The 19,406-nt window shown below is 39.6% G+C and overlaps 1 protein-coding gene across 1 annotated transcript in view; it reads left to right on the top strand.

Annotated features, from left to right (window-relative positions):
- The window catches only part of LOC121963117 (1-phosphatidylinositol 4,5-bisphosphate phosphodiesterase gamma-1-like), a 50,833-nt gene that overhangs the window by 5,799 nt on the left and 25,628 nt on the right, over positions 1–19,406 (top strand). Inside the window, 12 exon segments of the mRNA XM_042513460.1 lie at positions 7,679–7,828; positions 8,951–9,044; positions 10,391–10,438; positions 12,064–12,148; positions 12,298–12,378; positions 14,209–14,243; positions 14,650–14,722; positions 14,803–14,898; positions 14,997–15,115; positions 15,855–15,940; positions 16,058–16,178; positions 17,046–17,214. Of these exon segments, the coding sequence (XP_042369394.1) occupies positions 7,679–7,828; positions 8,951–9,044; positions 10,391–10,438; positions 12,064–12,148; positions 12,298–12,378; positions 14,209–14,243; positions 14,650–14,722; positions 14,803–14,898; positions 14,997–15,115; positions 15,855–15,940; positions 16,058–16,178; positions 17,046–17,214 (1,157 nt within the window).

The following is a 19,406-nucleotide window of genomic DNA, read 5'->3' as shown; positions in this document are numbered from 1 at the left end:
CCTCCAGTACATTCCAGGAACTCAGTGGGTCTCTCCTTCACTTTATCTCCCACAGCTCTATCTCTCAGCTACCCACTTTTCCTCCCTCCTCCTCCTCCTCTCTATTTTCCTCCTCCAGCTGTCCTCTCCCAGTTTCCTTCCCCCACACTTCCACCTAAACACCCGTCTCATTTTCAAGACCATTTCACTTTCTCTGTTTTCCTTCACTTTCATTCTGATTTTAAGGTCATTCATTTGATTCTTTTGCTCTCAGAAATCTCACTCGTACTTCACTTTGTCTCCTCTCACCTCCCCCTTCTCTCCTGCTTTTCCTTCCTTTGTTTTTGTTGCCTCCTATTTTTTTTCCTACTGTTTTCTTTAAAATAAAGTTTCTCCCTCAGCTTTGCTGTTTTTCTTTGAGATGAGCGCCTTGGCAAACAGTGGAGGTATTAAATCCTGAGGCACAGGAAGTGTGGGGTTATCAGGGAGTGTCCCGCTTCCTGTCTCAGATTGAAAGACTGGCTGGTTGCAAGAAAACAAAAGGTCCAGCATCTTCTGCAGGAAGCAGAGACATGGACCACTAATGAGGCGATAGTGTGGTGGTTTGCAAGATGGAATAATTTAAAGCGTGATTAAGACTGCATCAGTGTTTGCAACTTTTAGCAACTGCAGTTCATAAAAAAGGCAGCTTTGTATCAAAACAATGTGGGTAGCATGTGTACGTGAACTGTTTTAAACCAGTGCCTTGATACTGCTTCCTGCTCAGTGAAAATGAGTCCAAAAAATATGGAAAGAGGAGAAGCAGGAGCTTTTATTGGTCTGGTGCAGCACAGTGCATTCTGGTAGTTGTAGGTTTTCTACCTCTTGAGCAAAAATGTCCCTTTTCTCTGTTTTCTCTGGTCATGCAGCATTAACTTAAAAGGTGTTTTTGTCTTTCTACTGCGTAGATAGTCTAGTTGTATTAAAAGGCCATCCCTCCAGCAGTAAACTACTTCTTAAAAGACTCAAATGCATAAACTTCCCATGGATTCAATCTTCTTTTGCTCAAATATGCAGCCTTTCTTGAATTGACACTAATCCGGTTAGGACTGTCCCTTATTCAAAACCTCAAGTTCTGATGTAGGAAGTTTACGGAAAAGTTCATGATTTCATCTGTTGTGTAAAGAGGCTGCAAATTTTGAACTGACAAACCTGTTGCTCAAGTGTCCGAAGACGTCTCCTCCCTGTTAGCTGTGTGGTGTGGAGTAAAGTCTGTGTTGTTAGCATGATCTGACACAGCAGCAGTGGCTAACCTCCAACACCGAGCCATTAAATAATTCTGAAAACTGAAAACTGTGGTCAAACTGACTGACTGACTGACTGACTGTGGTTAGTAATCATTACCCTTAAGGTGCCAACAGTTAGCCCTGTCACTGTGAATGGTCCTAGTCTGGATGGACTTTCACAGTTGTCCCTGGCACGGCGCTCACACTCTTGCAGCAGCAGCTACAACCCATACACACTATGTTGTGCTGAAGTCGAACGTGGTGTATTTGACAGATTCAGCAGTGCAACGTGACGAGAAAAAAGATTTGAAGTTTTGGCTATACTTTACGCCACTCCTTTTGCAATATGGTTGTCATATCTATTGACAAAGTACTCTATTGGTATCACTTTAAGGGTTCTGACATTGGTACTAGTATCATAATATTTATATGATACCCAGCCCAACTTCTCATATTCAAACAAAAATTTGAATTTTGAATAAAAAGTGACAGCCCCAATCCCAGTGTAGAATCAGTTAGTTGTTGATACTCTTGTTGATGCTAATCCGCCTCTGTGCTGACCCCTTTCTATTTATCTGCAACTTCATTTCACTACTTTTCGATCAGCATCTCCTTCTGTCCATTCATTTTATGACCTGCACAGCAGCTTATTTTTCATTCTCCCATCATTTGCTTCGCTGCCATTTATAATCTCCAAGTAGACCTCTGCCATCTGGAAGGGAGTGATGTCACCAGCTGTACCAGGAACAGTTTGTTTCACTGGAAATGCACTGCAATTATCCTCGGCTGGTGGTTTCAGGTCAGCAGTGCACACAGCTCGTGGTGTGTTCAGGGAACTTTCATTCAGTCCAAGCACTGAGAACTGACTGAGAAAAGAAAATTTAGTTACCGTCACAGAACAGAGTGATAACAGTATGTTTTCTTTCTAGGATTCTGTGCATAGTGTGTGATTCTCTGATGTGTCTCCAGTTGGCTCAGTGTGTTGACACCCCTCACCTCTTCCTCCTGTTACATTCATCAAAGTTTACATCAAACCGTTTCTTTAGTGTGTGTGTGTGTGTGTGTGTGTGTGTGTGCGTGTGTGTGTGTGTGGCTTTATCACAGCCATGTTTACAGCCTGGACCAGGATTAAAGGCCACAGTGGGAGGAATCATGCGTTGTGTGTGTGTGTGTGTGTGTGTGTGTGTGTGTGTGTGTGTGTACCTATTGGTGAGTGTTGTGGAATAAGATGGGCTGGGTGTGTGTCCAATGTCCAAACTAAATGGCAGGAAGTAATAAAGGGAAAGACCAAAGAAAAACAAATAGCAGGTTCTGGGGTATTTTTAATATCAGTTTGGGAGAAAAATGACTCGACTTAGACTGTGAAGCACTTTTTACTTGGATACATTACTGGTGTAGACGTGATACCTGAGTTTCAGTACCAATACTCAAACTTTTTTATGATTTTCTTTAAAGTCTTTAATTCAACACAACCTCTCAAATACCTAATAGCTCAACGAAAACAGCCATGAAAGAACTATAGTCTAAAACTACCAAAATCATTGAGCTGTAAGGTTCCATTGAAAACAGCAGCTTTCGAGATATATGTGTTATTTCCGACACCACATCTGCAGTTGTTATTGTTAATAAGTTGGATGGAGTTTGGAACAGGTGTTGTGCCGCTTTTTTCCCAGATGCTCATTGGTCAAATGGTCAGCTAGAGGGGTCTTTCTGATGAGTAAGAGTCAGAGAGAGTAAGAATAAGGCTGGTACAGACATAGAAACATAGATACTGTGTTCCAGGTTTGCACATTAGACCTCTGATGTATGTGATACATCATGTGTGTAGATTATTACACACGTGTGTAATGTCTCTGAAATGTAGTGGAAGTATGAAGTTAGATGAAGTTGCATGAAATTTAGAGTAGCAGACAATGCAAGTACTCAAGTAGAGTGCCAGTACCTCAGACTTGTACTAAAGTACTGGACTTGCATAAATGTACTTTGTTACCCCGCGTCAGTGGATGTTGCTTATTCATAAGTCAGAGCCTGCATGTCCCAGTGTTGTGGCTATTCACAAGATGACTGTTTTGTCATGGAGCTGATTAGATTGCGTCCAGTAGCTGAATGTAATTCAAACAAGTAACCATTATCATGTTCACTTTCTGATGTTTATAACAAAACAAATTTCATGCTGTTAACTAGTAGATCTTAACTAGTTAACTAGTGGATCTTAACTCCCCCAATATGGCGCCCACACAGACGGATCGCAGCAAGCTTAGAGCTGCAGCCAATGAGGTATCTACGTTTCTATATCTATGCATCCAAAGACCAAAACCAACAATGTCATAGCCCGTTTCTCAGTGCTCTGACTTCCTGCCAATGGCTTTCAGCCCTGAACCAGCAACAACTACACATAAGTGAAATGAACACAGGTGATTATTTGCTGTTATTACCTGATCGCTGCCTTTTTAGAAAGTCCGGATCTCACTTTTGTGCTGTTATTGGCTGGCTGGGGGCTGCACACCACTGCCCAGAGGTTTCAGGCCAAAAACTACCTGATACAGCAAAATAAGGGGAAAATAAGAAAAATCAGGCAGAGGGCAGAGTCTTTGCAGAGAAATCATGCCACACACTCCCGGTGGATCATAAGTGATGCCTGAGAAGGATTCATTTTGTTTGCAGTTTGTTTGGAAACAAACAAAAATCAAGTTATTTTAGTTCTTCCTTATAAAGATGTCCTAACATGCTCTGTGCGTCAGCGAACAGGCTAATAATGTGTTGTTTGCTTGGAAAACTGTTCCCCCTGACATTGTTTGGTAAAGCTGCGTGCACCTCAAAGCTTTAAAGCCCTCATCCATCCTAAGGCTCGATTAGGGCTCTGTGCGCTTCCTAAATGTTGTTGTCACTTGTAGTTTATTTCACAAGAGTATTCTTCGCTGTGTGTTAGGAAGAGGTATGAGTCTACATTGTGTTTTATGGAAAATCTTGCATGTTATGCATTCAAAAATGGTGATCTATAGTTTTGCTTCTAAAAATAAGGTTCCGTAATCTTCTAAAACAGCTTCTCACTGTAGTTTTTTTTATCAAACAAACGAAAGGAAATAGTGCCTTGTTAAGGACTATTTTCAGTGGAAGATTATTCCGTATTTGGTGCTGTAGTGTGTATTTGTGGCAGCAGGACGGTGTGTGCGGGACTGACTCAAAATAAATAAGTGTGTGTATTCATAGTGATGAATGAAGACGTTACACAGTGCAACAGTGAGGCTCACTGATGCATGTCTCATGGTTTTTTGATTTGGTACAAACAGAATAATTGTTTGTAGTAAATCATTGTTAGTTCTGCTTTTTTTAAGTCATGAAGTGTTGACAATAAGAATATCTTTTAATTTTTCAGGCAGTGACGCTGCGTTCATGTGATGTTGAATGATCGGAATAACAACTTTCCCAATGAATGGCCTCTCGTGTCAACCCGGCAACTCTGAGATGATTTTATAACATGAGTCGCTGACTTGACATCATAAATGCATAAACATGGGGGCAAAAGTCAATTTTTGGTCAGTGGTAAGAAACTTTATTATTAATTTGCGTATTAAATATCAATTTTTGATCACATGTGTAATATGGAATTAATGTTAACTGCTGTCCATGTTTACAACATTATGTTTTTCAACATAAACCCTAAAGACAAGTCAGGTAAAGCTGTTTTCAAGCTATATTTTAGTGGTTTAAAATACGAGTCTTTGAAATCATGGTTCACCTTATCCGTTTCCTTTGCTCTTCATTGTCATAAATAAACTGGAAACAGCCATCAACCTGTTGTTTAAGCGCTCTTAGCATTGAAATGCAACCCATCTTCTTTGTAGCTTCCTCATTGTTACCGCTTTACGACCTCAAAGTACGTGAACACAACAAAGTCAGAAAACTGACATTACATGAACGCAGCATTATTGTATTGGAATATTTTGGGTTTGTTGCAGAATTTTCCTTTAAAATCTTTAAAAAAGCAGGTCATCTGTGGGTAAGAACTTCGATTCAGTTACGTGTTCTTTGCTGCACTCAGCTCTGAATCCCCCCTCCCGATGAATTATGGACACATTTCCATCTGAAGATAAAGGACTTCTCTCTTAATCTCATGCCAAACGTGCTCCCTGTCATCTCCACATGCAGGAGGCTCAGATAGGAACCAGATTTTCTCCTCTTGGCCGTTTGATTCAGGATTATATACGACATGCTGAGGACTGCTCGCTTTGGCCCGATAAAGACCAGCAACAGACTTTGATTATCGTGTCCTCTGTGTCCCCTGTTGTCAACCTGTTGAGTAGATCACTTTGTCCAAGTGGGAAGTTTTGATATCAAAAGTCTCTGTCCTCTCTTCTTTACCCTTTTTTTATTTTGCTGAAGGAAAATAGCATCCAGGCTTACAAGAGTGATATTCAGTTCCATTGTATGTGTGTGTGTGTGTGTGTGCGCGCGTGCACGTGTGAACGTGTGCGTGCGTGTGTGCTATAGTAGGCCTGTGTTTGGTGTGTCAGTGCCAGAGCATCTATGAGTGTACGTTTATGTGTGTTTGCACAAGACATCTGCTATGTCAATAAGCTGGGGTTTTCTTAGTGGGTGTGTCAACTGCTGCAAGTGTCAAACTGGAGTCCAGAGTTTACATCAGACTCTGTGGTCTCTTGCCTCACTCGGCCACTCTGTTAACCCTTAGTTCTCAGTTATGTATGCTCATTAAATGTAGAAATAAGTGGACAGACTCAGCCACAAACGCAAATCATGACCTTTAAATGTTTTTTACAGTAAGAGGCTAATTACCAAAAGAAAATCTGGATTTCTGCTGTAATTCTGCAAATAAAAAACCTAATCAGACAAACCCCTTAGAAACTCCCTTAGAAGATGCCTTCATTATTCCATAATCGTGTTGTGTGTAATACACTTTCAACCAGCCTTGTATCATTTCAAAAACTCAATATCTCAAGAACACCATGAGTTGAATTTGTTCAAATTTTACACAAACATTTACTTGTGCACATTGATAAACTGATACAATTTTGGTGGTTATTGGTCAAAGATCAAGGTTACTGCTGTGACGCTGTCTGTCTCAGTCTTGTAAACCCAATATCTTCAGAAAACCTTGAGGGGATTTTTGTTTTTCCTCCCAAATTTGGCACAAATGTTCACTTGAACTCAAGGAAAAAGTGATTAAACTTTGGTGGTCAGAGACCTTGTCAGTCTCAGTCTTGTGAACGCTATATCTATAACACCTTGAGGAAATTTCTTTAAATATGGCACAAACATGCGAGTAGACTCACGGATGAGCTGATCTTTTGTGGTCAAAGGTCAAAGTCAGAGTGACTATGCATTCTTGTGAATGCCATATCTCAAGAAAACCTTGAGAGAATTCCTTCAGATTTGACACAAACATTCACTTGAACTCAGCAATGAGCTGATTAGAATTTGGTGGTCAAAGGTCAAGGTCACACTGGCCTTGCATTAGTCTCATTCTTTTAATTGCGATAACTCGAGAACATCTTAAGGGAATTTCCTCACATTTCGCACAAATGTTTGAGTGGACTCAAGTATGAACTAAGTAGATTTTGGTGGTCAAAGGTCAAGGTTATGGTGACCTTGCATTCGTCTCATTCTCTTGAAAGCCATATTTCAAGAACAGGTTGAAAGTATTTCTTCAAATTTGACACAAACATTCATTAGTATACAGTGATGAGCTGATTAGAATTTCAGTTTTTTAATTCTTTTTATGAGGTTGATTCTTTAAGAAAATGTGGTTTGCATGTAGAGTTCTGTCACACAAACAATTATTGTATCTCTCAGATCCATTTTAAATTTAGTTTGACAAAATTTGCAAATATATTACAAATGCAGAATTAGCAGACGTGACTGCAGAGCTTCAGGCACAACTACAGCTGAATTAAAAACTGGTGCCATGTGTTAGTGAAGGTGATGATGGTAAACAAATGACAAACCCAGTCAATCACTCAAACTTTAAATGAATAAATAAAAATGTGTCAGTCATCTTATAATGTATACAGTCTATTCACAGCCCCCCCCCAAATTTAAAGTCTCCATCCTCTGAGTTCAAGAGACGTCTGAGCTGTTACTTTCAGGGATTTAATGTATGTGAAGGGAAAGTTACAAAAAGTGGCTTTTTGTTTGGCTCCTGTCGCTAAAAAACCTCTGCAGACTTTCGGAGCATCCTGCCACCGACAGCTGAAATGTTTGTGTGTCTGTTTTTGGCTCTGTGGTGGACACACACACACACACACACACACACACACACACACACACACACACACAACAGTACATTTGTTGAGTTCTCGGGCAGCAGAATTCTGTGCATTTGGCAGGGAAATGAACAACGTGCCAAACTGTGATTTATGGTTGTGCATATTTGTGTTCATGCAATACTATCCTTCCTTCCTTCCTTCCTCCTCCAGTCGACATACGAGAGATCCGGGAGCTGCGGTTGGGGAAGGGCTCCCGTGATTTTGAGCGCTACCCGGAGGAGGCCCGGAAACTGGACTCCGCCCACTGCTTCATCGTGCTCTACGGCCTGGAGTTTCGCCTGCGGACTCTCAGTGTCGCTGGTTAGTGTGTGTGTGTGTGTGTGTGTGAGAGAGAGAGAGAGAGAGAGAGAGTACTGTTGATTTAGTACCTTATCTGCTAATGTGGTGATTTTAAATCTGTTGACATTTTGTCCTCTTATCACTCTCATAATATATTTCCATTAAACACAGAGTTTTATGTAATTTGAAGCATCTTTTAAATTACAATGAGCACCAACAAAGTAAGAACACTTCCTGGATACGAGCAAAAATAAGAAAAAATTTATTTGTATATAATTTCTTGCGTGAGGCCTAATAATTCGAATCTCCGACTTTCTAGAGGCAGTCCTATCCGAGAGTTTTACATTCCCATAAAAACACCCACAGAAAAAAAATCCTCTTCTTTCACCAGTTTCATAGCTGTACTGTTTATATGTGTGTGTATATGTGTATGTATGTGTACCCTGAGAAATGACTTGATAGAACTATCAAAGGTCATTGCAGGAGTGAATTTTTTGTGAGGGAATTTTCTTTTGTTTTCTTTTAGCAAACAGCTGAAATCAGCTGAACAATCTTCATTTCTTCAAAGTTAGAAATATTCCTGCACCGTCATTGAAATAAAATATTTAGTCCTCTTGGTCTGAGATAGAGACAGGAATGAGTTTATATGCATTAAAGTCCGAAACGAGGCTGAGACCTTCAAAAAGTGGTCTGGAGACTAAGACTAATCTGGAGTTTTACAATACTGATCTTGTTAACACCTGTCACATATTGCAGTCTGGCGCTTTGGTTCAAATTACTCTACATTCCGCAGATTATTTTCATCATTCAAATAACATGGTTCAGATCATCTGAAAAAAAACAAACAGTTTGTCTTATTTCTGACCTGTCTGACCGTCTGACTTTGTTGTCATGATGTTTTAATGTTTCCAGATTTCATGTTTTACTTTGATGACTCATCATAACTCAAAAAAAAGTAATGGAAAAATTCTACAAAAAAAGACCCAACTTTCGATAAGTTTGAATAAGCATTAAAATAGGCTTTTAAATAAACATTTATTTCAGCCCCTCATTCCCTAAACTTGAAATCTGACATTTGAATGAGTACAAGTTGCAAAATACTTTTCTGTCTTTCTTGTATCGTCTTTCTTTGTGTCTTTGTAGCCTTCAGCGAGGAGGAGGTCAACATGTGGATCACTGGTCTTAACTGGCTGATGATTGACACTCAGAGAGCACCTGCACCACAGCAGATAGACAGGTGTGTGTCGGTGTTTATGTAGTCATACCTTAAAGGAATACTCCACTGAATATTAAGTCTGTTGATTATCAAACATTCACCTCTGGCAGGCTTGAAAGAGTGATCTCAGTCTGCATCTTGCTCCCTGTACTGAAACTAATCTAATATTTGAGTAGTTGACTGACAGAAAATGAATTGACAACAACTTTGATAAAAGCAGTTCTTTTAAGTATCACTGAGCTATTTATTTGTGTGTATAAATAATTAAAACGTCCCTCCACCCTCTGTATGTGTGATTGAGTGATATCTAATTGCATGAAAAGAAGTAGAGACCTGGACGGCAAAGGGAGGTGCTGGTCGCAGGAAAAGACAAATATTTGTTTTAGGATGAAAATATTTACTCCAGATGAATGTGCGGAGGCAGTTTTGGCTTCTGTGGTGCGAGCGGGAGAACAGAGGGTGGCTGTCGACATAATGCGAGTGGTATATGTTTGGAGATGGTCAGAGGAAATGAAATAGCTAATTTAGTGTGTTTATGACAGTTGTGTAAACTGTAGATTCATCAGTTTTCACTGAGTCTGACAAACAGAGACTCTGTATCCACCTACAATACAGTTCATTTTATAGATCTAGTCATGCCGAATTGAAAAATTTAAATCAGTGATGCGATTAATTCCACAACATTCAAGTTTTTAAGAGGCTGAGTTTTAAAGCATGATACTGCTATCAACGAAATCTAAAAGACCCGAGGAAGACAGTGGTACCAACCAAGTCATGCTAGGAAAGACTCTTTAAAAATTCGGCTAAATTTTAACAATGGAAAAACAGTATGGCCATTTCACAGGGGTTCCTTGACCTCTGATCTCAAGATATCTGAATGAAAATGGATTTTCTGGGTACCACTGAGTCTCCCCTCTACAGACCTGCCCACTTTATGCTAGTTCTATGATATTTTTTGCTGTCATTTAATTCCTAATCAAGACAGTTTATTAAAAATTGCTTCACCTTGTCAATATGGATTTCAAAACTGTTTTCTAATGCAAAATAATGGAATTGAAAACATACGAAATTAACCGTAGAACCGTTGAAATTCTGCAATTAATCACAATTTTAAAACTTAATCATTTGACAGCCCTAGTAATAAGTATACAAACCAAGAACAAACCCTGGGGATATGTATTCTGATTTCTCAGCAAAAATGTATTCAAATTTTCCAGCAGTTAAGTGCATTTCAGTTGTCAGTGATCAGATGCATTTTCCTAAGGAAATATGGTGACTTCCATATTTAATCTCAGTCGGACAGTTTGGTTCCATTAATAATGGCTCTTTAACGCTCATGTTTTCTCTCCCCATCCCTCCCTCTGTAGGTGGCTGAGGAAACAGTTTGAAGCCATGGACAGGAACCACGAGGGCAGGTGGGTTACTCTCCGCAAACATGTCAACACCCAATCAGAGCTTTCACAACGGCCTGTGATGGATGCTTATTGGCCGGTCTGTCGCAGCAGGTGGAACGTGGAGGTGAAACCAGATCCAGATGTCATCAAAGAGCGCGTTACACTGCCGTCAGGGGTGCGCCCTGACCTTAACCTCCACACACATCCACACCCCGAGGCTCCACACATCACACACAGACACACACACACACACATACATACTCTTTCTGTGTTTGTTTCTCTCACGTACTCGCAGTAATAAGTACAGGCTTCTGTTTGGGTGGAAGCTGCTCCAGGACAAACAGCCTGCCATCGCCTGATAAGGAAGCAGGACGTGATGCGATGGGCTGGGAGAGGGCAACTTCCTGTCTCCTGTGAAAATAGTAACAGTAACAGTAGCCAGACAGAGGGAAGCGGGTGGAGAGATGAATCAGACCTGGCAGTGACGGCGGTCATTGACCCCAAAGGATCCTCTTGAGTGCGTTGACCTGGATTATTTTTCGGTTTCTATCTGCTCGTCTCGCGTCCTTCCTCATTCTGCTTCTGATGGCTGATGATTGCATGTGTTTTGCTAATCAGTGAAAGTGATAATCCATCTGTTGTTTGTCCTAGAAAAAAAGGTGTTCAGGTAAAGAAATCAGCCACTCCACAGAAGCAGCTGCAACAACTTGTGTGCAAATGTACTCTTTTATTGATGAAAACAGTCTAACCACAAGGTCTGTTTATTAGCTGGAGCTTTTCATCATCATCATAGAGAGCGTTTACCCAGCTGTTGTGGAATTGTTATGTTAAATTTCCATTTTTTTAAGCATTTTAAGTAGGGATGCCAAGATCAATTAGCCGATATTTAGTGAAAAACAGTTATTGGGAGATTAAGATTAATGCTTTCTTGTGGTCAATTGTGACGGGGGGAGAAAGTATCCCTACCTCGCAACACTGAGATCGCGCCATACTTTGTCCCTTCTTTATGCGTCCTTTGCTTTTTACACAGATGTGTGATTTAAATAGCATGCAGGCATCGCAGAACCAAAAGAGGCAAAACAAGTGTGACTTTTAAGAGGAGAAAGGTAGCGCCTGCACACTTACACCATGCCACACAAGTTTATTTAAGACATTTTGATCCTGCTTGGATCTTTATCAGGTCAAATATTTGGCCTGATGAAGATCCAAGCAGGATTGAAACGTCTTAAATAATAATAATAATAATAATAACAATAATAATGTTAACTTTTTTCATATAGCACATTTTAGAACCAGTTTGCAAAATGCTTTGACAGACAAAACAAAAGCAGAAATGGGAAATATAGGCAATAAAACAACACAAAGCCCAACAGTGAGCACAAGCGAGACGAAATTAAGGTAAATAATACAAATAGACCAAAAGCAATAAAACCACAAATAAAATAAATAAAACATGAATAAAACAAATAAAACAAGTGAAAATAAACAAAAGGAAATATAAAAAAGAAATGAAAAGACAACGTCACATAAAAGCAAGGCTATAAAAATGGGTTGTAGAATCCTGATGGTAATGTCTAAACCAAACGGCGCCATCTCCTGGTCCTTTAATATTCTAATGTGTCTTTCCTCTCTTGTCTCCTCTCCAGCATCACAGTGAAGGATGTGAAAGCTCTCCTGCCTCAGATCAACTACAGAGTTCCCAACATGCGCTTTCTCAAAGACAAGCTGCAGGTCAGAGCTGCATATCTGATAAGTCTGGTCAATTTATGTAAATGCCTTTCACCTGCAACTCCTGTGCTTCTTTGAATGTCCTTTCCTGGATGTTGGGACCACAGCTCTGTCTCAAGTCACACTAACTCTAACTCTCTCTGCTCACACAGGAGGTGGAGGCCAGGAACGACGTGTCCTACCCCAACTTCTCACAGCTCTACAGAACGCTGATGTTTGATGCACAGAAGAGCGTGAGTGTCAGTTTTGGGTTTTGCACACAATCGTACACACTCACAGAGTCGTGGAAGAAGTACTCAAATCCTTTACTTATTTAAAAGCAGCTGTCTCACAACAGAAGAATTCTCCATTACAAGTATCCCACTGAAAAATGCTTAACTTGATGTCTAAGCCAGAGTTAAAGAACCACATAAAAGTGTTGCTGCAAGTTATATTTTGCTGACCACATTTAAATACATGCTTTGTAATTTTTTAAAAATTCAAATGCATTTTCTGTTCTAGTCAGTCTTTGCTCTCTATTTTTGTCCCACAGAACATCAAAATCAAATAGGAGACTCTTGGAAATAGATAAAATTGTTTGACCTCTCACAGGCTTCGAGGCTGCATTCATTTATGTCTAAGTTGCATTTTCTTTGCAGAGTAAAACAGAGCAGACTGGACAGTGAAACTCAATTTGCAGTTAAACTACATTACCGAGCAGCTATGATGTAACTTGATGTAACTGCCGACTTGATGTATGATTTATGCAACTCAAGCAAGTTTCAAGAGTTTGTTGATATTATTATTTTGGAAAGAAACGAATGGAAAACAAGATCTGAAAATCTCAATGGGGCATGGTTAAGTTGGACTTTAAAGGCATACTTCACCCCACAAATGCCTATTCTATAACAAGTACACAAATGAAGTCATGGGGGTCCACTTTAAACTATATTAAAACATCTGTTTACACACTCTGACACAAAGTTTAAAGTGGACACCCATGACTTCATTTCATCAAGATTTTTTTTCCATTTATGGATTCTTCTTTCACCATGGATGCATGCAAGAAAAACAATTTCCTTCCGGTATTCAGTGTAACAGTGGGTTTGTCATAGATACACAAATAGTCAGCTAGAAGGTTAAGTTTTTAAGTATGTATGATTTGCAGTAAAAAAAAAAGGAAAATTTGCAAAAACCCAAAAATGGGCAATTTAATAAAATAGTTAGGGGGTTAGATACTAAGATCTATCAAATCTAAAAATTCTCTAAACCTCTATATTCTATTGTGGCATCAGACTACAACAGCGTGCTGTTTACCCAAATTTAGTTTGGAAATACTGGATACATCAGCAGTATTTTACCATCCTGTCTCATAATTTTTGTACAGTCTGAACCTGCAGCCCAGCCACTAACGTCAGCCAGAGATAGAAAAAAATTCAATTTTTTAGAAATTATTTTTAACACCTATTATCACAAATCACATTTGCCTCAGAGGGCTTTACAGCGCACGACATCCATCTGTCCATGGACCCTCACAGCAACTAAGGATAAACTCCCATCAAAAAACCTTTAACAGGGAAAAAAACATTAGAAGGCGAAGCAGCTTTATTTATATAGGACAGACAGACAGTTCTTACAACAGGGCAATTCAAAGTGCTTCACAGAGCAATGAAATATAAAAACATAGTAAAAGATACACATTTACAATAAAGGAATAAAAATCAATAACTAAATGATTTAAAATAAAAAATCACCATTAAAAATAGCAAAAGTGCAGACAAGAGGTGCAAAGATGAAATGATGATTTAAAATCATGTACAAACCAGAGCAGACAGTGAAGGAAGAGCTCCTGAGGAGGACTCCTTCTTCCAGGATGGACAGATGTCCAATAGTTGTTGTAAAGAACAGTACAATTACAGCAGAGATGGAGTAAAAATAGAAAAGTGAAGCTAATTTACATGCGTTCACACTCCAGTACTGTATTTGAGTACTTCTGCACTCACACCACGCTCACTTTGCTGTTTATGCTTCACCTGGCTCCCTCCCGCCTGTCTGTCACCTGGCCCCTCCCCTTCTGTCCCCAGATTATTGAGCAGCTGGAGCTCTCCTTCCCTCTGCGGTGAGTCCCTTCACACCCACCACCTCCTCTTCCTCTGTGTCCACTCCCTCCACTTCACGTCTCTCACTGTTGACCTGTCCATTTTCTCTTTAAAACACACCTAACTTATCAGGACCTTACGGGAGGTTTGGCTTTCAGTAATGTGAAACATTTCCATGTGTTTCTGCTGTTTGAATGTTTTTCTCTCTTTTTTTGTGTTGGCTCATTGTGAGCATTTTCGTAATGATATGGAGCATTAACTTTAAAAGTGGCATAATTACATTTGGTATAGGTGGAGCAGTAAGTTTAGCTGCCAGACAGATATTTGTGTGTTAATGTATGACATCTATTGTTTCATTCAGCTGAACTTTTCTTTAACTTTCCCCCTCTCTGCTGTCTGACATCTTGAAAACCGTTGTGCTTGTAGGAATGTTGACAGACCGGAGCTTTGTCAGATCTCCCTCTACGACTTCCAGAAGTTTTTACAGATGGACCAGAAGGTACTGAGCACAGTCAGCGCCACACACAGAAAATGCTCTCTCAAAAAACTGCTTTGTGCTCACTTCTTTATCCGTCTCAGGAGTCCTGGGCGTCAGATCTGAGTCGTGTCAGAGAGTTCCTCACGGGGTACATGAGGGGCGCACCGCAGCCTGAGCCCATGCTACAGCTTGATGAGGTGAAACATTAGTAACACACAAATGTGCACAAAAGCAAAATAAATTAGATATTTTTTTTCTGCCCGCACGGTCTGATGATGTAACTTTATGTTCCTAGTTCCTCACATTCCTGTTTTCGAAAGAAAACTCTGTGTGTGACCCTCGACTCTCACCTGTTGTTGCTGATGACATGAAAAGGCCGCTGTCTCAGTACTGGATCTCGTCCTCACACAACACGTACGTCTCAACATTTGTGTCTCAGATGTCCCTAAATGTTCATCTGTTTGTCTCAGGAATCCCCATACTGTATGAGAAGACATTGTTGTATTTAAAGGAATACTTAGACCCCCAAATGACCATTTGTCTATCAATGACTTGCCCCATGTTGCACTGATTTCATGAAGGGAACTGCTTTTCTCACATGGCTCAATGGTGGATGAGGAGTCCAAAAAGGAGAAGAATTGAAGTAAAAGGGGCCCACATATAACAACAGCAAAACTATAACAGAACATCTCATTTCTTTTTTTTGTGATCAAATTTTTATATAGTTTTGTGCAACAATAATAAATCATATATACATAGCTGCAACTCATTCACATGTACCCATATGTTTTTGTGGGCATTGACACTCCAGAAGAAGACTAACCTCCTGTCCAACCTGAAAAAAAGACAAATAATGTCTGATTCTAGCTTTTCAAACATAATTTTGTTGCTTCTCTTGATTTTATATCATGATAAATGCATGTTTCACTTTTCCTTTAGCAGTTTTTGTATATACTTATTAAAGATGAAATAACTGAGCTACAGTATTTATTGACAGTGAAAACTATCAGTAATGCACTGAATTGAATGCACTGAAATGAATTTACATTAAAATCTACCTCTCAGTAAATATCAAAAGTCCTTTAATCGTATTATTCTTTTTTTTTTTAACACCTCTGCTCTTGTGAACTTGTTTCCATGTTCTTGTTCTCAGCTACCTGACAGGTGACCAGTTTTCCAGTGAATCGTCTCTAGAAGCCTACGCTCGCTGCCTCAGGATGGGCTGCCGCTGCATCGAACGTAAGATTCTCTAAATTTGAATTTGGACTCAAAAAGAAAATGGAAATGAAAATATTTGCCTCAAGCAGAGATCCACTGGGCTTTTAACAAATCTGTGTTCTCTGTTTTTTTTGTTAGTGGACTGCTGGGATGGACCTGACGACCTGCCAATCATCTACCATGGCCACACATTGACCTCTAAGATCAAATTCCTGGATGTGCTGCACACCATCAAAGAACACGCCTTCGTCACTTCAGAGTGAGTGGATTACGAGGGCGTTCATTTCAGCATCAGCCTGCTGGTGGAAAATTGAAATCTGTTCAGATTTATTTATTTTTTAATGTTTTGAGAGGGTAGTGATAAGTGTTAACTGGGTTTGTGATGATGCTGATGCTTTCTTAAAAGAACAGTTCATCCAGAAATAAAAATTCAGTCAATGTCTACTCAACCTCATGCCAATGGAAAGTTGGGTGATTTTTTTGGTCCACAAAACACAGCTGGAAGTTTACAGGGTTAGGGTTAGGGTTAGGTAAGATCTTGCACTCAGCTTCCAAACACATATTGCAAATGATGACCAGGATTCAAACGTTTAAAAAATACATTATAAAACCACAAAATGTCTCCATACTGCTGTGTCCTGAAGCCCTGACGAGCCAAGTATGGGTGTCGCATTCACGTATATGTTGACTTGCATGAGACCAGTCGATGGCTTCCGGTATCTGCACGCCAGTGTTAACATGCTACCTGGAAGCCTCCCCACAGAGAGAAAGAGAGACTTGTGGCTTTAGCAGCAAGCAACAAGACCTTGTTAGATTTAAAACTACTGTGTGTGAGGGAGGCCTCCAGGTAGCATGTAAGCTCTTGTTGATCTTGTACGAGCGCACATACTTGAACGTGGCCCCTAAATACCAGGAGCTACAGACTACAACAAGGCTAAAGCATTTGCAGAAAGCAGTAATTTGACATGTTACATGGATGTTTTTCAGAAATGTCATCAATAACACCAAGGAGAAAAAACAACTTCTCCATCGGTGGATTTGGAAAAACTCGCAGATTTCTTTCAGACAGAAAAGCAGATTTCTTTAGTCCTTCATAGATTCATCTCCTGCTGTTGTGTCTGTGCAGGTATCCTGTGATCTTGTCCATCGAGGACCACTGCAGTGTAGTCCAACAGAGAAACATGGCCACTCACTTTAAGAAGGTGTTTGGAGATCTGCTGCTCACCAAGCCAATCGATAACAACGCAGAGGAGCTCCCCTCACCGTACCAGCTCCGCAGGAAGATCCTCATCAAGGTACCCTGTCAATCACACGCCGACCTCTGTGGCTGAAGGTTTCAGGCCTGTTTGCACTTTTGACCACAGCCAGCACCACTGACGGGAACGTCAGGGCTAGAGCATGAGATTTAGGGAGGTCACATCTGTGGGTCACCACCACAACCCTCCTTCTATGCAAGGGGTCAAATTGACCCATATCAGTGTTTAATGTCTCTACATAAATGATTGACATCTTTTTTCTTTTCTCTTCTTTTTTTTGCTTCAGGGTAGACTTAATGCTTCATGTCCAAGACATTAAGAGGGACATCCTTGAGATGACAAATTTAGAGGGGAGGCACATGTCAGGGGACAGTTAGAAAGACTTGCAACTTGCAGGCCCACTTTGAGTTGCTCATTTTGGACAATATATCCTTATACAATATATTCTTGGTCGTAAGTCACCTATTCGCACAGGTAAAGCCCCTCCACACTAAAAAAGTGCAGGTTTTGTGTCGTGTGCAAAGACTCGAGCACATGGTCAAGACTGGAGACATGACACCAAAAAAGGCATAAAGAAGAACTTTTGCAGTAGTAAAATTGATGTACTGTTAAATAAACAATGTTGAATAATAAAACTATGAGATAAAATAGTGTTTAAGTGATTTGGGGGGAAATGAATGAAGGATTAAAAGTAAAAGTGTCCATGCAAAAAGGTTTAAATACATTTATAAATAAAAAATAATTAAAATAATTAAAAGGGAAAGCAGGAATACTTCATACATACTCAGTCATTCATTCAAGCATTTATTTAGGACTTGGGGAATCAACTGAGAGAGACCCTCATTTTCAATTATGCTGACCATGAGCAAAGACATTTAAAACATTTAACTGATACTTTTATTTAACCACAATTCAGTAAAAACAAGGATACCAGGCTCAGACTGAGATATTAAAACACTTATGTGGTCCATTTTATTTTTTGTAACAAGCCAGTCGTTAGGCCTGGTCATCTGAGGCTTCAGCCCTGAATGTTTTAGGAATTTAATAGTGTGTAATTTCTTGCATGAGTTACAGCCGTCTAATGCAGCCCTCAAAAACACAAGTGTCATTCAGCTCTCATTGAAGCAGTGCATTTTGTGATCGCGTGCTTAGAGAGCGGTACTCACTTCAGTGTTGCAGCTCGTAAAGGTGGAGCTTCTTTTAAATGCGTTATATACTGCCGGCTATTTTAATCTATGATTATACATTGTTTTTGATGAGTTCAGTATACTCTGTATTAAATTTTGAATGCAACGATAGAGTAAAAAGAATAATATTTTCCAGTGAGATGTAGAGGAATATTATTACGTAGCTCAAAATAAACACTTAAGAACAAGCACTTCAAAATCATTTTAAGGGTAGCAGTTGCAATATTTTTAACATTACAAGTCATAATTTATCTGAAAAAAACAAAACGGTTTTTAACAGTAAATATGATGCCAGAGTGCATATAAAAAGCATTAAAATAGAATTTGTTCATTAAAAAAATTCCTAGGGTAGGACCCCTCTATAGAGTTCTGGGCTAAGCCCCCGATGTTCTCATATCCTAGAAATGCCCCTGTAATAAGCTTCTTAGATTTAAATGCATCAAGCCCAAGCCTTTTCTCAGCTTAAAAGAATGCAGAGCAGGTTTGCAGAGAGACAGCAGCCGAGTGCAACGTTCGATGGCGCGGGCTCAGCGAGGGGAGGGGGCAGGAAATAAAGATGGACTTTATGCATTTTTTATTTATTATTAATTTATAATAGATCCATGATTTTTTTTTGATATTGTTAAAAAGACGGTTAAAATCCTATTTTAAAACACGGACAGACACTAGACTGCTGCTTGGTGGGTCATTTGTGTGAACTACAACATTGAGGACATACGGGTGTTTGCACAGCAGGATCTGTTGGATGATGTCACCAAGTTTGGCACCTTTTATGCAATGAGTTAACAGCACTTTTAGAGGTAATATATCTCAAGACAACAACAGTCAGATATATAGAAGTGTGCAGTGGAGGCTTGGTGTCAGAAGAAGAGTTAACAAGACAGAAATTCACAAACTAAATCTTATGAACAACTGAGATCAGCCACAAATTACAGCGTTAACTGCCAAAGTAAATATCACAGCACCATCTCACAAGTCATAGAAATTACATGAATAACATAACATGACATAAATGAATGAATAAATAATAAATAAATGAATAAA

This window comes from Plectropomus leopardus, chromosome 3, assembly GCF_008729295.1.
Source record: "Plectropomus leopardus isolate mb chromosome 3, YSFRI_Pleo_2.0, whole genome shotgun sequence".
In the NCBI taxonomy this organism is placed as follows: domain Eukaryota; kingdom Metazoa; phylum Chordata; class Actinopteri; order Perciformes; family Serranidae; genus Plectropomus; species Plectropomus leopardus.
Note: the sequence above shows the minus strand (reverse complement) of the source record. Positions and strands in the feature narration are given on the sequence as shown.